General features: G+C 39.6%; 1 protein-coding gene across 1 annotated transcript in view; it reads left to right on the top strand.

The window, feature by feature from the left end:
* The window catches only part of GRK4 (G protein-coupled receptor kinase 4), a gene marked incomplete at its 5' end in the record, with an annotated part of 81,453 nt that extends 62,223 nt beyond the window's left edge, over positions 1-19,230 (top strand). Inside the window, 7 exons of the mRNA XM_080922434.1 lie at positions 2,052-2,089; positions 3,441-3,530; positions 9,691-9,899; positions 12,846-12,983; positions 16,314-16,451; positions 16,961-17,095; positions 19,136-19,230. Of these exons, the coding sequence (XP_080778560.1) occupies positions 2,052-2,089; positions 3,441-3,530; positions 9,691-9,899; positions 12,846-12,983; positions 16,314-16,451; positions 16,961-17,095; positions 19,136-19,186 (799 nt within the window). The 3' untranslated portion in view covers positions 19,187-19,230. The remainder of the gene's footprint in view (positions 1-2,051; positions 2,090-3,440; positions 3,531-9,690; positions 9,900-12,845; positions 12,984-16,313; positions 16,452-16,960; positions 17,096-19,135) is intronic.
* Between the last annotated feature and the right edge of the window lie 1,993 nt (positions 19,231-21,223).

Genomic DNA, 21,223 nt, shown 5'->3' with positions numbered 1-21,223 from the left:
TCTTCACAGTGATGGAAACCCTAAGACACCGTGTCTGTACTTACTATGGAGAATCTTTGTGTAAATGGCTAGAGACAGAGCTTATACAGTTCACAGTCATGACATGCAGTGGGCATTCAGTGATATTTGGCTACTGTTACTGCTTTCAGTTGGGCATTCCTTATCTAGAGCATGCACCATAGTATGTCAGAGGTCCAAGCATTTTATATATCGGATTTTTTTATTATTGTCAAGTATGTATTATTGTAACAATTGTTGTTTGTTCTAGTTTAGTTTTTGTCACTGTAATAAAACACTTGGACCAATACTCTGGGGGAAGGAAAGGATTTGGCTTACACTTCATGTCACAGTCCATCACTGACTGAAGTCAGGGTGGGAACTGAAATAGGAACTTGGAAGCAGGGCCTGAAGTAGAGACTATAGAGAAATGTTCATTGGCTCACGTTTCCAGGCTTGTTCAGCTAACATCTTATATAACCCAGGCCTACTTTTCAGGGATAGCACTACCCATAGTGGTCTGGATCCTCCTATATCAATTAGGAAGATACCTTACACCAAGTCAGTGATGGTACACACCCTTCATATCAGAATTTGGGAAATAGAGACAGACAAATCTGTGAGTCTGAGGCCACCCTTGTCTACAGAGTGAATTCCAGGACAGCCAGAGATACATAGAGAAATTCTGTCTTGAAAAACCAAAATTAAATTAAAAAGAAGATACGTTATAGGCCAATCTGATGGAGGCAGTTTCTCATTTGAGTCCTCACCTCTCCAAGTGACTGATGTGTGTCTAACTGGCAAAAACTAGCCAGCACAGTTATTTTGTAAAGCACCTACAGTGTTTCTTCTGCCAGAGCAATAGTATTTTTGGTTGATTGTATAGCTGGTTGTATAGAAGGACAGGCATAGGGCTAGCTTCTTATACTTTAGTGAACCTGTAGATCACTAAGGACCAGGAAGAAATGTACATTTGAGTCAGTAGGACTCAGGGTAGGCCTGAGATTTTTCTCATGACCAGAGCCATACTGATGGCAGGCTGCATTTGAACAAGGGGGTTGAGTGGAGTCCTAGACATGTGAGATGGGAGGGTGACTGGGAAGAATAGAAAATAAAGGAGGCTGTGAAAGCTCCATATCAAGAATAGTGTAGTCTTAGCAATGTTTAGTAGGGTTTTTAATTACCAAATAGATAGAGGGAAAATTCAAAAATGCTCATTATTCTTGTACCTAGAGAATGAATACATATATGCCCATTGGAAAACAACCCCTGCCCGGAGTTCCTGCCAGGCCACCTGATTTCCCTACTCACTCTCTACCCTGGCCTTTCTGCCCTGACAGCAGTGACATCCACCGTGAGTCTCCTGAGCAGATGGTACCTTGACAGGGACCAGCTGCCTACTGCTGGCAGGTGTTCCCTTTGGATCTCTGGGGTTTTCCTGTTTTGGTCCTCTGTCATATCTCGCTGCTGTGCCATTATGTCTAGGTATTGTCTTGCACTTCCGGCTTAGACTGTCCTTTTTTATATGCTCTAGGGATATGTTCACATATTGGGAGAGGTACTTAGGGAAGACTGAATTGTTCTCAAATGTGAAGTTATAATTAAATATAAATCATTTGAAAGGTTTTTTTTGAAATGTAATGCATTTTAAAGTACCTTATCAATAAGACAGAGTGAATGAGGGCCATGAAAGACTAATTGCTTCCTTACTCTGGGTTTATATACAGAAACACTGAGGTGGCTTCAGCTTGGTAGAACTATGCAAAGCAGTTCATTTTACATTCAACGTATGTATGATGCTTGCTGAGATGAATTCCTTTTGTTTTTTTATAGGCATATATCACCATGCCTAGCAATGTAGAATATTTGCAGAATTATTGAGCTGCCTGTAGTTATGGCTGAAGCCTGTGACAGCTTGGATTGCTCAGAGGGTGGTTTTACTTGCTGCCCTTCCAGCTACTGCTTTTTTTCCTTCAAGATACCTGTGGCTGTCTCATCTCAGTGCGCAGAACTGATTTCTGAATAACAGCTTTTTGTTGTTTCTTTCCTTGTAGAGACCTAAAGCCAGAGAATATCCTGCTCGATGATCGTGGTAAGTGAAGAGCCTTTCAGGCTTCGGTGTAGGCTCGTCAGAGGGACAAAGCTAATGTGGACATAGCCAGTTAATGATGCAGACTGGAAACAATAACTAAAAGAAACTCTGTGGGAGGAGTTCTTTAAAAAACAAGACACCCAAACTGTTACCTTGCCGTCACCTGTATGTACATGAAAGCAGAGATGCCATATGTAAACGATGAATGTTTTGAAGTAGGTGAAATAAACCCAGAGTATTTACCCTCCTGTTTTTTGCTATTGACCCATATTTATTTTTCTTTATTCCATAGCCCCCTAAACTTGGCCTGCTGCCCTCTGTGCTGTCCCCTCATATCACTTGGGGACTGGTCTTGTGGTTAGCTCCTTTTCAGCATCATGGGTGCCTCTGACATTGGTGTCTCTGGTCTGAGAATGAGCCCTATTGCTAGGATGCTGACTCTGTTTACACTAAGTAGGTTAGCAATCGAACAAGAAGCTTATGTCTAGTGATTCTTAGTGGCTAAATGATCTTTATGTGGAATAGAGGACATGAATCAGAGCCAGAGTGATTCCTACAAAGAATAGGCTCATGTGGCTCTTTACTGAAGGCCGATGTAGGACATTATCAGTACTTTGCTTTTATGTTTACTTCTGCCCCTGCTTTCTGCTTGTTACTTAACTTATGTACTGACCCCATGAAGAAGAAAGAAAGGTGCTTAGAATTTCATTTATGGAATAGTTTAGAAGTAACTTGACTGCTTCCACCTCGTAAGGTTGTGATTTGTGCTGGCATGTGCTGCACTGGTATCTAGAGTTGGCTCTGAAGGGAAGAGAACAGATTATATCATAAGACACTGAGTAGTTTACTAGGTGTGTTATTGGGGTGAGTCTAAATCCTATGACAGGTGCTCTTAGGAGGACATTTTCTGTAATTGGTTACTTTCATAGGACTGTAGCCAACATTTATGCTTTGCTATACATAAAACATTTGTATAGTAGAATTCACTAAGTGAAGTATCTTAACTGGTAGTTATGAAGAAATAATAAATATGGTTCCTCTATTTTTATCTGGTGGTTGTAAATATAATTTCTTGCTATTAGTGAAACCCAGTGTGCTATATGAAATTATTTAACATATGTAAAGGTTTAATATAACTTTTAGATACTGCTATTTTTATACATTTTTATGTGTTTTGTAGCACTAGGTATGGAATCTCAAGCCTTGTCTATCGTATGCAAGGGTTCTATTACTGAGCTATATATCACCAGCCCTCATCAATACTTTTTAGATGGGCTTTTCCTCATTGCTAAAATGTCACTAAAATGTTACTTCTCCCTATGATCTATACATTGTGTGTGAACATGCACAGGACACATCCGAATTTCAGATCTTGGTCTAGCTCTGGAAGTTCCAGAAGGGGAGATGGTTCGAGGAAGAGTTGGTACTGTTGGCTACATGGGTAAGTGAAAGATGACTTTGCTAGACTTTACCCTTTCCTGCTAGGTGTCCCAGTGCTTAGAACCTAGAGGGAAGAATTAGCTTTTAATTTACTTTAATAGTATGAACCTTATTAAGCTGAAACAATAATGCTACACTAAAACATTAATTTTTAAAAATTTTTCATTAATTTGTTTATTATTATGCACATGCATGTGTACATATGAGTACACCAGGGAGCACACGTGCAAGGTGGACGACAAAGCAAGTGAGTCAGTTCTGTGAGCAGTCAGGCTTTAAGTTTAAGGAAGCACTTTGACCCATTGAGCCATCTTGCCAGCCCCTGAAACAGCACTTTAAAAAGCCAATTATCACTGTGATACTTTATATACAAACACAACAATTCACATTGTTCCTGTCTGAAAACAATTAGCTGTAAATTTAATTTTAAGAGAACAAGATTCTGGGCGTCAGCGGAAGCCGGGCATGGTGCTGTATGGGATTAAAGGTGTGCACTACCACACTCATTTAGTACACATCTCTCCCCCGCTTTTGTTGTTGTTTTGAGACAGGGTCTCTCTGTGTAGCTCTGGCTGTTCTGGAATTCTTTCTATAGAACAGCCTGGCCTTGAACTCAGATATCTGCCTGACTCTGTCTTCTGAGTGCTGGGATTAAAGGCGTGTACCACCACCTCCAGCTTTTCCCCACTTTTATTTAACAGATTTCTTCTCTCATACAGTTTAAATCTAAATACAGTTGAATACAATTTCCCTTCCCTCTGCTCCTCCCAGTTCCTCCCCACTCCTCTCCATCCAGATACACTCCCAGTTTGTCTCTCATTAGAAAAGAACAGGCTTCTGGGAGATAATATAACAAAATATAAGATAAAATGAAAGCTATCATATTTAAGTTGGATAAGACAGGCCAACAGAAAAATAAAAGAGCCGCAAGAGAAGGCACAAGAATCAGAGACCCACTTGTTTACACATTCATAAGTTCCATAAAAGTACTAAACTGAATGACATATATATATATATATATATATATATATATATATATATATATATATATATATATATATACACACACAAATATATACACATACACAAATATATACACATACACAAACATATATACATACATAAATATATACACATATATAAATATGTATACATGTATTTACTTATATATTTATAAATGTTCGAATTATATAAATATATAAAAATTATATATATATATATATATATATATATATATATATATATATATATATACATATATATATATATCCCCATACTGGGTATCATTCAGTTGAGTTGTTAGCTGAAAGAGTCCCATGGAAATCCCCAAACAAGCCAGGTCTCATTATCCTTCCTTCCTTTCTTTTTTGAGCTGAGTAATACCACATTGTGCAAATGTACCACATGCTCTTTATCCATTCTTTTGTTGAGGTTGTTCCTAAGTTCTGGATATTAAGAATAGAGCAGCAGTGGACATTGTTGAGCAAGTGTTAGGATGAAATGTCAGTTTGGTATACACCCAGTAGTGGAATAGCTGGATCTTGATGTAAATCATCTCCCGTCTTTCTGAGGAACTGCCATACTGATTTCCATAGGGGCTGTATAAATTTACACTCACACCAGCAGTGGAGGAGAGTGTTCCCCTTGCTCCACATCCTTGCCAGTAAGAACTGTCACTTGTGTTATTAATTATAGCCATTTGACAGGTGTGAGATAGAATCTCAGTAGTTTTTATTTGTATTTCCCTCATGGCTAAGGATGTTTTAAACCATTTGAGATTCCTCTATTGCAACGTCCCTGTTTATATCTGTACCCCAATTTTAATAATTTTTATATCAAGTTTCTTGAGTTTGATATATATTTTTGGCTAATAGCTCTCTATCAGATGTAAAGTTGGTAAAAAAAAATTCTTTCTCATTCTGTAGGCTGCTACTTTGTCCCAATGATGGTGTCCTTTGCTGTGTGGAAATTTTTCAGTTTTAAGAGGTCCCATTTAGTAATTGTTGGTCTTAGTGTCTGTATCCTGTTTAGAGCTCCATTGCTGTGCCAGTGTGCCCAAGGCTATCTCCACTTTCTCTTCTGTCAGCTTTAGTATGCCTGGTTTTATATTAAAGTCTTTGATCCATTGGAGTTGAGTTTTTGTGCAGGGTGCTAGGTATGGGTTTATTTGAATTATACAGTTTGACCAGTACCATTTGTTGAAGATGCTTTTTTTTTTTTCCAGCATGCATTTATGACTTCTTTATCAAAAATCAAGTGTCTTTAGGTGTGTGGGTCTCAAATTCAATTTCATTGATCTGTGTCTGTTTTTATGCCAATATCATATGGTTATTATTATTATTATTATTATTATTATTATTATTATTATTACTACTACTACTACTTTTAGTATAGCTTGAAACGAGAAGTGGTGAGACCTTCTACAGTTATTTTATTGTTCAGGATTATTTTAGCTATTCTTTTTTCCATATGAATTTGAATGTTGTCATTTCAAGATCTGTGAAGAATTTTGTTGGAATTTTGATGGGGATTGTACTGAATCTGTAGATTGCTTTGATAGGATCCAGAGCATGGGAGTTCTTTCCATCTTCTGATACCTGTTTTAGTTTCTTTCTTTAAACACTTGACATTTTTATCATAGGAGTCTTTTACTTGGTTGGTTAGAGTTACTTCAAGATATTTTATATTATTTGATGTTATTGGGAAAGATGTTTCTCTGATTTCTTTCTCAGTCTGTCATTTGTATATAGAAGGGCTACTGATTTTTCTGAGTTAGTTTGGTATCTAGCTACATTGCCATAAGTGTTTATCAGCTATAGGAGTAGCTTGGTGGGATTTTTAGGGTCACTTATGTATATTATCATATCATCTGCAAATAAGATACTATAACTTCCTCTTTGTATCCCCTTAATCTCATCCAGTTGCCTTATTCTTTTTTTACCTAAGACTTTATTGTGTTGTATTTAATAGGTATGGAGAGAGCAGATAATTTCTTGATGGGCTTGCTGTAAACTTCCATTTTTCCATTTAGTGATGTCCTTGTGTCCCTAACCTCTCCAGGATTTTTATTTCGAAAGAGTGTTGAATTTTGTCAAAGGCCTTTTTAAAAACTTTTGATTTGTTTAGCTAGTGGATTATATTTATTGAGTTTCATATATTGAACCATCTCTACATCTTTGGGATGGAGCCTACTTGATCATGGTGTATTATTTTTTTATGTCTTCTTGGACTTGGTTTGCAAGTCTTTTATTCTATATTTTTGCATCTATGTTTATAAGAAAATTGGTCTGTTTTTTTTTTTTTTCTTTTTTGGGTCTTGGTGTAGTTTGGGTATCAGTGTAACTGTGCTTCACAGAATGAATTGAACAGTGTTCCTTCCATTTATATTTTGTGGAATAATTTTAGGAATATTGTTGTTGTTTTTGAAAGTCTGGTAGAATACTGTACTAAAACCATTGGGCCCTGGGCTTTTTTGGGGAGGGGGTAGGAAATTTTTTACTGGCTGCTTCTATTTCACTATGGGGTTGCAGGTTTGTTTAAATGATTTGTCTGATCTTGATTTAAGTTTGGTAAGAGGTACCTATCAAGAAAATTTTCCATTTCTTTTAGATTTCCCAATTTTGTAGAGTACATGTTTTTATAGTATGTTTGTATGATTTATGAATTTCCTTGGTGTCTGTTGTTATGACCCCCTTTCCTGATTTTGTTAGTTTGTATTCTCTGTCTCCTTTTATTTAAATTGGATAAAGGTTTGTCAGTCTTATTGATTCGATAAACCAACTGTTTGTTTTATTGATTCTTTATATTGTTTTGTTTCTATTTTATCAATTTCAGCCATCTACTCCTTTTAGTTGTGATTTCCTTTTGTTCTAGAACAGTGGTTCTTAACCTTCCTAATGTCACTACCCTTTAATACAGTTCATGTGGTAGGGACTCCCAACCATAAAATTATTTTGTTCTTACTTTATAAATGACACTTTTGCTGTTATGACCCACAATATGAATATCTGATGTGCAGGATATTGACACACAGATTGAGAACCACTGTTCTAGAGCATTCGGGTGTGCTATTAAGTTACTAGTATTAGACCTCTCCAGTTTTTTTGTTTGTTTACCATAAGGCTATGAGCTTTCTTCTTAGAACTACTTTCATTGTGTCCTATAAGCTTGGGTATGATGTGTATTCACTTTCATTCAAATCTAGAAAGCCTTTAATTGCCTTATTTGTCTTGATCAATTTTTCATTCAATAGAGAATTGTTCAGTTTTCACAAGTTTGTAAGCTATTGTTTCTGTTATTGATGTCCAGCTTTAATCTATAATGGTTTGATAGGATGCAGAGAGTTATTTCCATTTTCTTGTGTTTCTTTGATACTTTCTTGGTGTCCAAGTATGTAGTCAGTTTTGGAGAAAGTACTATGAGGTGCAGAGAAGAAGGTATATTCTTTTTAGTTTAGGTAGAATTTTCTGTAAATATCTGTTAAGTTCATTTGGTCTATAATGTCTGTTAGTACCAGCATTTCTCTGTTTAGTTTTTGTGTATATGACCTATTGGTGAGAATGTGGTACTAAAATTTTCCACTATCAGTGCGTGAGGATCAATATGTGATTTAAGCTTTAGTAGTGTTTCTTTTTACAGAAGTAGGTGCCCTTTGAGTTAAGAATTGAAATGTCATCTTGGTAGATTTTTTTCTTTGAGAAATACAAAGTGTTCTTTCCTATCTCTTTTGATTAGTTTCTGTTTAAAGTCTATTTTGTTAGGTATTAAAATGATTATACAAGCTGTTTCTTAGGTCCATTTGCTTGAAATGTTCTTTTCCAATTTTTTATTCTAAAGTCTGCCTTTGATGTTGAGGTGTTTTTCTTGGGTGCAGTAAAGGAATGGGTCCTGTTTTCCCATTCATTCTGCTAGTCTGTCTTTTTATTGGGGTAGTTAAGATCCTTGATATTGAGAGATATCAATGACTAATGATTGTTGATTCCTGTTGTTTTGTTGTTGGTGGCGGTCTTGATGGTGTGTGTGTGTGTGTATGTGTACATGTGTTTTTCTTCCTTGAAAAATAGTGGTCTGGTATTACTTAGTCCCTCTGTTTTGATGGTTGTGATGGAGTTTTCCTTCTATCACTCTCTGTAAAACTGGATTTGTAGATAAATATTACTAAAATTTGGGTTTATCATGGAATATCTTATTTTCTTCTGCAGTGCTCTTTCTGTAAATGAGGAGTGGTGCCCACAGAGAGTCCTGAATGTATGTGGTTGTGTGAGGGCAGGCAGGCAAGGCCACAAGTATTCCTTATTTAGCTAGTGTCCATGCATGTGGGCATTACCCATCTGATCTCTGGGAAATTAATCAAATCCATAATATTCCAAAGATGAAGAGTAAGGTGGGTCTTTCAGAGCCTGGCATTTCTCCCCCTTGGGGTTTCTGCTGACCTGGGAACAGATGACACTGCACTTGAGGTACCCATGTGAACATTTGAGTGATGGGAACACCCCAAGAGGCAAGCTTTCTCTCCAGTACCATTTTACCATATTACCCACCCTATAGCAAGCAAGTCTATTTAGTATAGATATACAGACACAGCTTCACTATACCTTCCACATTACAGAACCCAGCTATTGGAAGTATATAATTCCTTGGATTATATACTTTCCATTTACAAAGTTGTGTATTCCTCATTGCACATTACCGTTACTCTATCTAGTTTCAGAACATTCTTCACTTACTTCCTGTTTATCACTTCTATTCTCAGGCCTTTCAACCATAAATTTATGTTCAGTCTCTCTGAATTTGTATATTCTGCATATTTTATATAATCATATGATCCAGGTCAATATAATCATATGATCTTTGACTATGATTTTCTTTATTTTGAGGGGTGAGTAGGTCAAAACAGAGTTTCTTTGTGTAGCCTCAGATGCCCTGGGACTAACTCTGTTGTTTGATCTGGCCCCAAACTCAGCAGACTCTCACTCCCCAGTGCTGGGATTGGAAGCATGTGTCACCACTGCCTAGCTGTGATTTTTTTTTTAAACGTAGGATGTTTATAAGGTTCTTAGATCACATTGTAACAAATATTAAATTAATGTATTACTTGGAATTAATTATGAACATATTTAAGACCAAAATTTAATTTAAAGTTTTCTATATTTGTTATGTAGCTCCAGAAATTATCAATCATCAAAAGTATACATTTAGTCCTGATTGGTGGGGACTTGGCTGTCTGATATATGAAATGATTGCAGGACATTCTCCATTCAGAAAACATAAAGAAAAAGTCAACCGGGAGGAATTGGAGAGAAGAGTGAAGAATGAAACTGAGGAGTACTCTGAGAGGTTTTCAGAGGATGCCAAGTCCATCTGTAGCATGGTGGGTCAGGTTCCACAGAAGCAGGGAAATGTTTAACTCCTCTCTTTTGGTGGTTCAGAAGGCAGTAGTCAAGTAGGAAAGCAGTCTTCAGAAGCAGGATAGCAACCCCCTTCCCAATTTAAAAGTTCTGGTTTAAACACTAAACCAGGCTGAGGTGAACTCAGCCAGGCCTCTTAGTAACCTACCTCCTTCCTGGTGCTCTTGTCTGGAATTTCATCTTAGGCAGACAGTGAGAGTAAGTCAAAGTTCCCAGCCCAAACATGGGAAATAACTGGACAACTAGAGCAAAGCTCGGGAATATTTGTGACTCCCCTTCTATAGTGATATTATTGAAAGGAAGAAGGTTGCCAAATTACTATTTTCAAAACACAGCTGTTGAGTCTGCTTCATTGACTCATTTTATGTGAGATTAAATATAAAATGTTCAATTTCTATTATATTTTGAAATGGGAAGATTGCCTCTGCCAAATTCTTTTTCTTCAAATCATCACAGACACTCTAACTCCAAGGGTAGCATGGGCCAGATTAACACCTACCTTACATATGATTATTGTATTAGGACCTTCATCATCCATGAGAAATGATGACACCAGAGAGCAAGTCAGTCCTAACTTATGACAATCATAGAACAAGCTAGTAGCACTTGGGTGCCATCTGCCCTTAGGGCTGTTTTTTTTTTTTTTTTTTTTTTTTTTTTTTTTTTTTTCACCAACTGTTGGATACCTACACACTAAAATTTCTTTGTCACTTGATTACCTTAAAACTATCCTATAGGCATTTTTTCTTTTGCTGTTCTTTGATGAATTTTTAAGATTTTTTTTTCTCTTAATAAGGATTGATTGAGTCAGTTAACTCAATTAAGAAACCCCTCACAAGAATGCCCTTCTTCTCCCACTAGTTTGCCTCATCCAGCCTTGATAGGAGGGTCTGCGCCTAGTCTTATCATAATTGTTAAGCTATGTTTATCTGATGTTCCTGGAAGGCCTGCTCTCTTTTTAGGGTGGGGGAATAATGTATGAGAGTTAAAAATTACAAAAATAAATGCCCACGAGTAAACCTAATCTGGACAAGTCTCTTTAAGACCCCCTTTCCAAGGGAATGTAGGTTGTGTCTATTTAACAGCTAAAATCAACCATCATGCTCAGTCACTACTGCGAAGAAAAACAACTGGCTCTTAGACAATGGGCTAAGTTTCCCCACCAATGAAATGTAGGAAAGCATCATGGGATATGCATGGGTAACTTGCCCAAGAGCAGAAAGAGGACAAGAACTGGGCCAACCTTTTTTCATTGAGTTTGTGACAGTTATAAATATATAAAGAATACTTTTAGTCAGTCAGTAGTAGTCCAGGCTTTTGATCTCAACCCTTGGGAGGCAGAGGCAGGCAGATCTCTGTGAGTTTATGGGCAGCTAGATCTACAGAGCAAGTTCTAGGACAGTCAGAGCTATATAGTGAGACCCTGGCTCACACCTCCCTCCCCGCAATGCTTGAAAGAGATTTTTGGGTGTGTAGTGGCACAGGGCTCTAATCTCTGCAGTATGTGGAGGTACAGATATGCATATGAAGATTTCAAGATCAGCCTAGGCTACAAGACCCTGTCTTGAAAAACCTCAGTGGCCCAGGAGATTGTTCAGTAGGTTAAAATACTTGTCACATAAGTCCACTGACCTAAGTTTTATCTCTAGAATCCATGCCAAAACCCAGACATGGAGGCACATATTGTAATCCCTGGATTCCTAGGGTAGGGATGGGTGGCAGAGACAGGAGAATGATCTGGAAAGGTGTGAGGCCAGCTAGCCGGGAGGATAACACAGCAGCAATTGTTGCTTGTTGCCTCCACAAGATGGGATGAAGAACGGACTCCTGAGTTAGAAAATTGACCCCTGACCTCCACACATGCACTGTGGCATGTACCCACACTCACACAAATACATAAATAAAACAAAAAAGGGTGGACAGTAGAGATGATGTTAGAGACAGAGAGTTAAATATATACAGTTTCTAGAAGGAGGCTTGCTCAATTTTAGACTCGGGATTCTTAGTACTCTAATGATTAAAGATTTCTTTTTAATAAATTCAATAGCATTGAAATAATGTTTCTGAGTTTATAACTCTATTTCCTTAGTAATTATCTCTTAATTTTTATAACATTTTTACTTGAGGATTGACTTACTCAAATGGCATATTTTTCTTGAGACAGATTCTTTATAGTGCTGGCTGGCCAGGAACTTACTATGTAGATCAGGTTGACTTCAAGACATCCACCTGACTTTGCCCAAGTGCTGAGATTAAAGGGGCTCACCAGGAGGCAAGGCTCTTCAAGCTTCCATCTCTTGCTCAATCATGGGAAGCCTTGGGTTTTACTCTGTGAAACTATAATCTACTTAGTTAAGCCTGAATTTGCACAGTTTGGTTGACACTTAGGAACTACAGCTACAGTGCTTAACTTGGATAAATGTCCTTTCTGCCGCTCCTACTTCTTTGGTTGTGGGGGGGGTGTTTTGTTTTGTCTTGTTTGTTTGTTTTGTTTTGCTTTGCTTTTCAAGATAGAATTTCTATGTGTAGCCCTGCTGTCCTAGAACTCACTCTGTAGACCAGGCTGACCTTGAACTTACAGAGATTTGCCTGTCTCTGCCTCCCAAGTGTTGATATTAGAGGCTCCACCACCTGGGTTGTTAAAGAAGAGAGTTTTTTTTTTTTAAAGATTTATTTATTTATTATATATAAGGGCACTGTAGCTGTCTTCAGACACACAAGAAGAGGGCATAAAATCTCATTACAGATAGTTGTGAGTTACCATGTGGTTGCTGGGATTTGAACTCAGGACCTCTGGAAGAACAGTCAGTGCTCTTAACCACTGAGCCATCTCTCCAGCCTCAAGAAGACAGTTTTGAGTTTACATTTTCATCCTAATAGCTTCATTTGATTGTTTCTCTCTTGTGTAGTTACTCATCAAGGACGCAAGTAAAAGGCTGGGCTGCCAGAATGATGGAGCCTCTGCTGTAAAGCAGCACCCAGTATTCAAGGATATTAACTTCAGCAGGCTGGAAGCAAATATGTTAGATCCACCTTTCTATCCTGATGTAAGTATGTTACCCAGAGTAGCTAGGTCTCCAAGAACACAGATTCCCATAACAGCCTTTGGTTAAAACACACTTGATACAGGTGGGTTTGCTCTATGAAATCTGAGATACTATTTCTGCTTCTCTTCTTTCTCTTCTTTCTTCTTCTCCTCCTCCTTTTCTTCCTTCTTCCTCCTCCCTTCATCTCCTTCTTCCTCCTCCTCTTTATCCCCTTCCCTCCGTTTGTCTCCCTCCCTCCCTCCTCTCTCTTCCCTCCTCATCCCACTTACATATCCTCAGGCAGGCCCTTAGTAGCTTTCTGTCTTCCAGGCCTGGTGTGTGCAGTCTATCAGACAAACTCGCTGTCGTTCTCTGAATTTTCAGTGCCATTTCCAACCTCCTTGATCTGTGCCCTTTAAGGCCCCCTGTATGCCAGCATTCCTGTTCTGACCTCAGTGCCAAGTTTACCTCCATCCATGTGCTCACTCCTTTCACTGGACTGTGCTTTAGTCTGGAATGTGCAGCTCTTTACTTCTCACGCCACTGAGACTGGAGCTGTCACTCTCTGTGCTTCGTCATGAATACGCTATTGGGATAAAAATTTCATGCTCCCAAAAGCACAGAGCCTGGAATGTGTCTGTGCTTGGTACATAATATAGGACATAATAAGTATATATAGTAAATGTAATGTAATAAGTGAATTACTAATGAAAAGATGATTAGGTGAAGAGAACCAAGATGCTACCCCTAGTAGTCTACTGTAGACACACTCCAAAAAAGGGAAGGTAAGGTATGTTTTCACTGTTGGATGGAATTAAGGTAGATCTACAATTAATACATTTTTATTTGTAAGACTTCTCCAGACTTGATATGCTTGCTTAATAGCTACAATATTTCTTATAGTGGTAACTGCTTCCTTGGAACTGATTTCTACTTGACATATTCAGGGCATGTGCACTATCTCCAGCATAGCTCTAGGCTGAAGGCAAAGGGGGAGAAAGGTAGCTAAGTAGGAGGGTGCCCCTGTTTGGAGAGACACGAAGGAAGACAAACTGACTGGCATTCTGGAAAAGTGTTGCTGACAGTGAGGCACGCATAACCTGGACTGTGTATAGCTGTCAGGTCTGGAGATGGGGCTGCTTGGGTGAAAAGCAGGGAAAACAGGCCAGGGTGGAACACACTGGACAGGGCCCATCCTAGACTATCTATGTCCTTGGCTTAAACAAATTACCCCAATTGGAGGTAATTTAGCAAACTTTGGACACTTTTCTTGCAGAATTAAGACTCTTGGTTTGTAGAGCAATGTGAATCTGGGCTTTTGGCCTAGACTGCTTCAAGAGAGGGCTTGCCAGTCCATCTTCCCTTCACTGTGTAGGATAGATGAGAGTAAGAACAGTGCTGACCAGGGCCCTGCAGATTGCTACTGTGATCATGAAATGCATCATTTGGTCAACCCAGCAAACAGCGCAATGACTCCTTAATACTGTTGGTGTATTTCTCAGACACCTTAGTTCCAGAAGCCTGTGCTTTGTGTTCTTCTCAGCCCTAGAAGGGCAATCAAAGCTCTGCATGAATGGAGTCCCAGGCCTTGACAGCCCTGTATGTTTATCTGACCTACTGCTCCTAAGAACAGTGCCAAAGTAGAGGCTGCAAGCCTGGGCCCTAATCCTAGAGGAGAAATTGCTAGCAAGCATGTGGCTTCTACTTTTCATCCAAATGCTAAGGAGATACTGTGCAGGTAGGATGCTGTCTCAGTCAGGGTTTCTATTCCTGCAAAAACACCATGACCAAGAAGCAAGTTGGGGAGGAAAGGATTTATTCAACTTAATACTTCCACATTGCTGTTCATCACTAAAGGAAGTCAGGACTGGAACTCAAGTGTCCCGCGCAAGTCGTCTCGCCCGCAAGAACGACGCGGCACACACAGGATCCTTCTGTAGCAAGCTTTAATAACTCTTGAGAGGGAGAGCCAAAGCTATACAAAGCGGAGACCCTGAGTGCACCAAACCCTCCCCTTATATAGGGGTTTTGTCTCGCCTCGGACGTGGCGCCTCCTGATGGGCTAGGGCCAAATCATGCGATGTGATGTCAGAAGCGAGCACCCGGGTCTAGGGGCGTGGCTAGGCTTTAGGCGGGCATGCTCTGGTTATTTACCATTGTTCCTTAACGGGAAACCAGCGCCATCTTGCAATGGCATGTAGGGCGGCGCCCCACACTCAAGCAGGTCAGGAACCAGGAGCTGGTGCAGAGGCCATGGAGGGATGGATGTTACTTACTGGCTTGCTTCCCCTGGCTTGCTCAGCCTGCTTTCTTATAACCCAGGTCTACCAGCCCAGGGATGGCACCACCCAAATGGGCTGGACTGCACCCCCGCAACACTAATCGAGAAAATGCTTTACAGATGGATCTCATGGAGGCATTTTCTCAAGGAAGGCTCCTTTCTCTGTGAAAACTCCAGCTTGTGTCAAGTTGACACACAAAACCAGCCAGTACAGATGCTTAGTGCCAGAAGCAGGGTAAAAACTGTCACTAGGGGATTCCATAGATAGTGGTCTCCATCCACAGCGCTCTCTGTCTCTCACAGAAGTAACCATAGCATCCTTCTATACCTTTAGTCTTTGTAATCTTTTTTTTTCTCCTGTAGAGAAGGAAAAAGATCCTTCTGAGAGGTATATGAACACCTGTATATGGAGGGCTAGAACAAAGACACAACAGCATCTGTGACACTAAAAGTCCCGAGAGGGCTGGAGAGCTGGCTCAGCAGTTAAAAGCACTGACTGCTCTTTCAGAAGTCCTGAATTCAAATCCCAGCAACCACATGGTGGCTCACAACCATCTGATGCCCTCTTCTGGTGTGTCTGCAGAGAGTGACAGTATACTCATATACATTAAATAAATAAATATGTAAATATAAATATATATTTAAATTTCCTTGAGAAAAGTGACGTAGAAACTGCTGTGTCACAGAATATGCATGATGTAAATTAGAAAATTACTTTGAAAAGAGGGCCTTGGCAATGAAGGGGTGGAGAGGAGTGTGTGTAACCTTGTTCTTTTAAATTATGGGAGCTCATAGTTGCTTTAGGACTGGGAATGTAGTTAAGTGGTAGGGTGCTTGCCCAACATATGTAGGGCCTATGTCTAATCCTCAGCATCTGAAAATTAAAGACAAAACAGCCTTATAAGCTAGATATAGTACTGGGGATGGTCAAGGAGCCAGATTGTGAGTTCAAGGACAGCCTAGGCTGTCTCAAATTTCCAGAAGAAAAGAACCTAACAAAGAACAAAACAAGAAAAGAATTATTCAAGATGTCTCATAGGCTGATGTCTCTCTTTGTTCTTGGTGCCCAGCCTGAGGCCATTTATTGTAAGGATGTCTTGGATATTGGGCAGTTCTCTGTGGTGAAAGGAGTCAACCTGGACACCAATGATGAGATCTTCTACTCCCAATTTGCGACAGGGTGTGTCACCATCCCCTGGCAGAATGAGGTACTACACTTTCTAGCTGAAGGTTTATGCTAACTAGATGTGTGTGTGTGTGTGTGTATGTGTGTGTGTGTGTGTGTGTGTGTGCGCGCGCGCTCTCTCTCAAGCACTCGCGCACACGCGCAAAGTAAATGCAAAGAACTTTACCATGAAGGCAAGATCATGAGTAAACCAAGACCAAGCATGGCAGCTACTTTGCTTCTAGTTACAGGAGGTGAGCAAAAGGTGATCTTGGGAATTGCCATCTGCCCTGGAGTCCTGCTTTATAAATAGAGCTAGCTAGTAGCTTGGCTCCAATGGAATTAGCTTTTTGGGAGGTACACTTTGAGAAAAAGGAACAAGAGGCAGCTTTATTTATTCCAAAAGGTCAGAAACCAGGAGTCTAGGAACATGAAATCAGAGAAGGTGCCCATATTGAGGTCAGGTACTGGTGAGAGCTGATAACACTAGGGCATCACAGAACCTTTCATGGTATCTCCACAGATGCCTTGTCTTGTCTTCTATGCACACAGATGATTGAATCTGGATGTTTCAAGGACCTTAATGAAAATGAAGATGAACTTTTGACATTCTTTAAAAAATGCAAGACATGTTCCTCCATTCTCAGACCAAACACAAACTTCTTCCATAGACTCTTCAGAAGAACGGTAAAAAAATCTTTTGCAAAAGTAAACTGTTGTGGCTGGGGCTGTTGCTTAGGGTAGAACATTTCATAGTAGAGACAAGGGCTTGGGTTCTGAGAATCAAGGGTGTGTGCATGTGTATTTACACTCCCCTCCCAATATGTATGTATATATATCAAAAGAAAAATATTTTCTAAGTTAAAACAGCACTTTTGGGGGGAGGAGCGGGTTAAAGACAGGGTTTCTATGTGAAGCCCTGGCTATCCTTGAACTCAATTTATAGACCAGGCTGTCCTTGAGCTCAGAGATCCACTTGCCTCTGCCTTCTGAATGCTGGGATTAAAGCTAAAAGAGTGACTGTGAGTTTGAGACCAGATCACTACATAATGAGTCCTTGTCAGAAGAGAAGGAAGAAGAGGAGGAACAGAAGGAGACAGACCAACAGAGACAGAAGGATGAACACACCACACACACACACACACACACACACACACACACACACACACACGTTTCATATAGTTTAAAAGCAATGATTCTATGTAAAGCTTACCCAGGAGAGTTTTCTCAATGCTGCTTGCTGTTGGTGGGAAGATTGTTCTGATCCACATAGCAATGACTCTTGGCACTGAAGCTGCTTCCTATTTTGGTGACAAAGCATTTTGACCTTGCTTAAAGGTCAGCAACTGATGGAACTCCCACAAACAATGCATGTTTAGTCCTCCGTGTTCTACTTCCAACTACTGCTCTCTGCAAAGTACACAGGAAAAGCAGGTTCCCTTTTAAAAGTGAAAATTGTTTAAGGAGATTTTCTACAGTAACATTACTCTTGCTCTCTAGCCAGGGAAGACCCTGTCTCCCTGTCCCCCTACCTCAGCTTCCTGAGTGCTTGGATTAAAAGTAAGTGGCAGCACACCTGATAAGGTTAGAAAATAACTTCACCAAGCAAAATATCTTATAAGTGGATTGTTTTTTGCTTTTTAACCTTTCAAATCTTTTTTTCCCCTTGTACCTTTCATTTCTTGAGGAATTTACTAAGATATTTTGATAGCATCCTAATTTGTATTTTTTTCAATTTAGAAAAACAAGACTTCAGTGGGTAAAAATATCCCAAAGTGATTGTTATGACATTTTCTCTGTTAACTAGGGGACAGCTAAATGGACTGACCAAATCAGTCTGTTTCTGCATACAGTTAAGTCCTGTCGGGTGTCCCTCCTTACTCAGAGCCCATGATATGCACTGAAGACTTTGCCACTGATAGACTAGAGTTGTACAGTTTGGAGCACCTTCTTACCAGGGAGCCTGGTGGTGAAGGGGCCAGTGAGTCTCATTTGTCTTCTGCTCCCACTCAACTATTGAATTTGATTTAGCATACAACAGCAACAGAGCGGTAAACCTCATCTTGAGGCAGTGCCTCTGTATATAAATTAAGCATATGCCTTTAAATGTTATTTGTATCACTGCAGGGATAGAAGTTAGGACCATTTGTATACCTGATAAGTACTCTAACAATGAGCTACATGCCCACATACCCCACTCTTTATCTTTAAAACATTTTTAATGGGTTCACTAAGTTGTCTGCACTAGTCTGAAATTTAAAATCTTCTTGGCTCAGTTTTCTGAGTTGCTGGGAATACATTTAGAATTCCATTTCTTGAAGTAAATAAGAAAAATATATTTAAAGTTTTTGCTGGCCTCACAATCAGTATTCTGGTTTCAAGACCATTGTATCATTTGTTCCTAGGTATCTTTGGAGATTGGTTCCAAGATGCCAAAGTGTAAAAGTGCTCAAGTCTCTTTATAAATGAACAGTGTTTACATACAAGTCACAGAACTTCTGATTTCTTTAAATTACCTCTAGATTATATAAATACATAATATAATATACAAATAGTTACAATAGCATGCTTTTATACAACTTATTGTCATTAGACTTAAATTTTTTGACTATTTTTGATTCGGGGTTGGTTGAATACATGCTTGTAGAACTCATGGCTACGCAAGCAAGCAAATCCATCTTGGCATTAGAGACGTAGCTGAGGCTGCCATTGTGCTGTTTGTTGCAGGGCTGCCTGAACACTGTTTCCAGTGAGGAGAGGGAGCCAACAGAACACTGACCACTCACTGTGCAGGCCATAGAGCAAGACCCGGGGTTAAGAAGGAGTCCGTCACACACTCAGTGTCTCGTTCTTTCCATAAATTGTAATAAACGGTTATCTGTAACACTGTTTATACTGTGCTTTCATGTATTTTTACATTAATATTTGTATTGTCTTTTTACTGAAGCTGGATTAAAGAAGAACCCTGAGAATGCCACTGTGTGCCCTGAAACTTCCAAGTGTGGATGTCTTGTGCATTTGAACAGTTTCCAAAGTCTTTTCTCAGTAATATCTTTCCCAATACTTTTCAGAACCCCGTTTAGTTTTCAGTTTTCCCTCAACTTCGCTTGGGGTCTTACTGAACTGTGAGTGATACTTTTATAAATTCAAAATTCTCTCCCAGAATCATAGATTCTTTTTGTTTCAATCTCCCCCTCCCCCCGCCTTCTTTGGTACTCACTTACCCCTGGAGGTCTGGGGTAGACTTTAGGCCCAACGTGAAAGAACACTTCTAATCTTGATCTTCTAATATGGAACTAACTAGGATCAAGAAAGAATATAGCTTGCCTCCTGGAAGGAATGTTATACTTAATGAATATGGCCACTAGTACTGGTGGGGGAGGGGGAGGGCCATTCCCTGGGACTATTAGTGCTTTTGTGACACTTGTGGTACAATTACATAAGTCACTATGAAGTATGGTGATGCTGTAGTGAGGAGGGCTTCATTTCTGTATTATCACTTTAGTGGGATGCAGACCAGGGAGTCTTAGTCAGGGTTCTCTAGAGGAACAGAACTGACAGAGTATGTTATTATATATAAAGGGAATAGATGAGATTGGCTTGTATAGTATGGGCTGAGAACCTGAGAGTGGTTGAGTCTGGGAGCCTTAGCAGTCTCTATTTGAAACTGAAGGCTTGAAGGTCCCCAGGAGAGTTGCTGATTTTCAGTCTATGTTAGAAGGCTGAACAGGCTGGGTTATAATGTCCATGAAGCATGACAATAAAGGCCAATGTAGTCTTTGAAAACCAGCCTTGCTTTTTCTTCTGACTTCTTTATATCTAGGCTGCCTACAGAAGGTGCTGCCTACTCTAGGGGAGGGTCTCCAGTTCTCAGTTAATCCTTTCAGGAAACACTCTCACGGATGGCAGAAGACAATTTATAGGAGTTGATTTTTTTTTTCCTTCTACCATATAGATTCCAGGGATTGAACTCCATTTCATTAGGTTTGGTATCAAGTGCCTTTACCTGATGACTGTTTCTCTCCAACTTTTAAGTGACTTTTGTCTGAACAACAATAAAAGACACACGGACCCCATGGCAACTTCAGCTTCACCTTCACAACTTCATGTGGTGGAAGCCTAGGTTCTATTTACAAGGACTTCAAACTTGCCACGCAGTGTTTTAACTTAGTGATTCCTAAGGCTCTATGGCCTCCTCGGTCCCTCCTCTTTCATTCCTATAACATCTATACCATGTGTATAACACTGCCAGAATCCCGCTGCCAGCTTGGGATGGAGCCTGATCCCTTGCATTAGGAGAGAGTATCTAAAAGGTCATCTGGAGCTCATGAGCGGGCTCTTGGTCTAAAGGTGTTTACAACTGCAGTACTACCTTAGGATTCTTTATTTAGTACCATAACCTAATTCTGAGGCATATCAGAAGAGAAGGGATTTATTCTGACTTGGAGCTAAGGAAGCAGCTGCATCTACTGTCAGAAAGAAGTATGAAATTACGGTGCTCAGCTTGCTTTCTCCTTTTTATTTAGTCTAAAATCACATCCCTTAGAATGTTCCTGCCCATATTTAAAGTGGGCCTTTCCTTTTCAGTTAATTTAACTTAAAAAGTCCCTCACAGACATATCCAGAGGTTGATGTCCCTGATGATTCTAAATGCTGTCAAGTCAACAATGGTGATTAACCATCACAGCGACTAAGCATTGTTTCTGGTGTAATGGATGCTAATGCAACATGATACTAGAGTTCACTGCATCCCTGCACTGGCTGCACATGCAGAATATTCTATTGGTACCTGTCTTAGTCCGGGTTTCTATTCCT

Source organism: Micromys minutus (assembly GCF_963924665.1).
Source record: "Micromys minutus genome assembly, chromosome: 1".
NCBI lineage: Eukaryota > Metazoa > Chordata > Mammalia > Rodentia > Muridae > Micromys > Micromys minutus.
The sequence above is the reverse complement of the archived record's forward strand: the minus strand, read 5'-3'. Positions and strand labels throughout refer to the sequence as shown.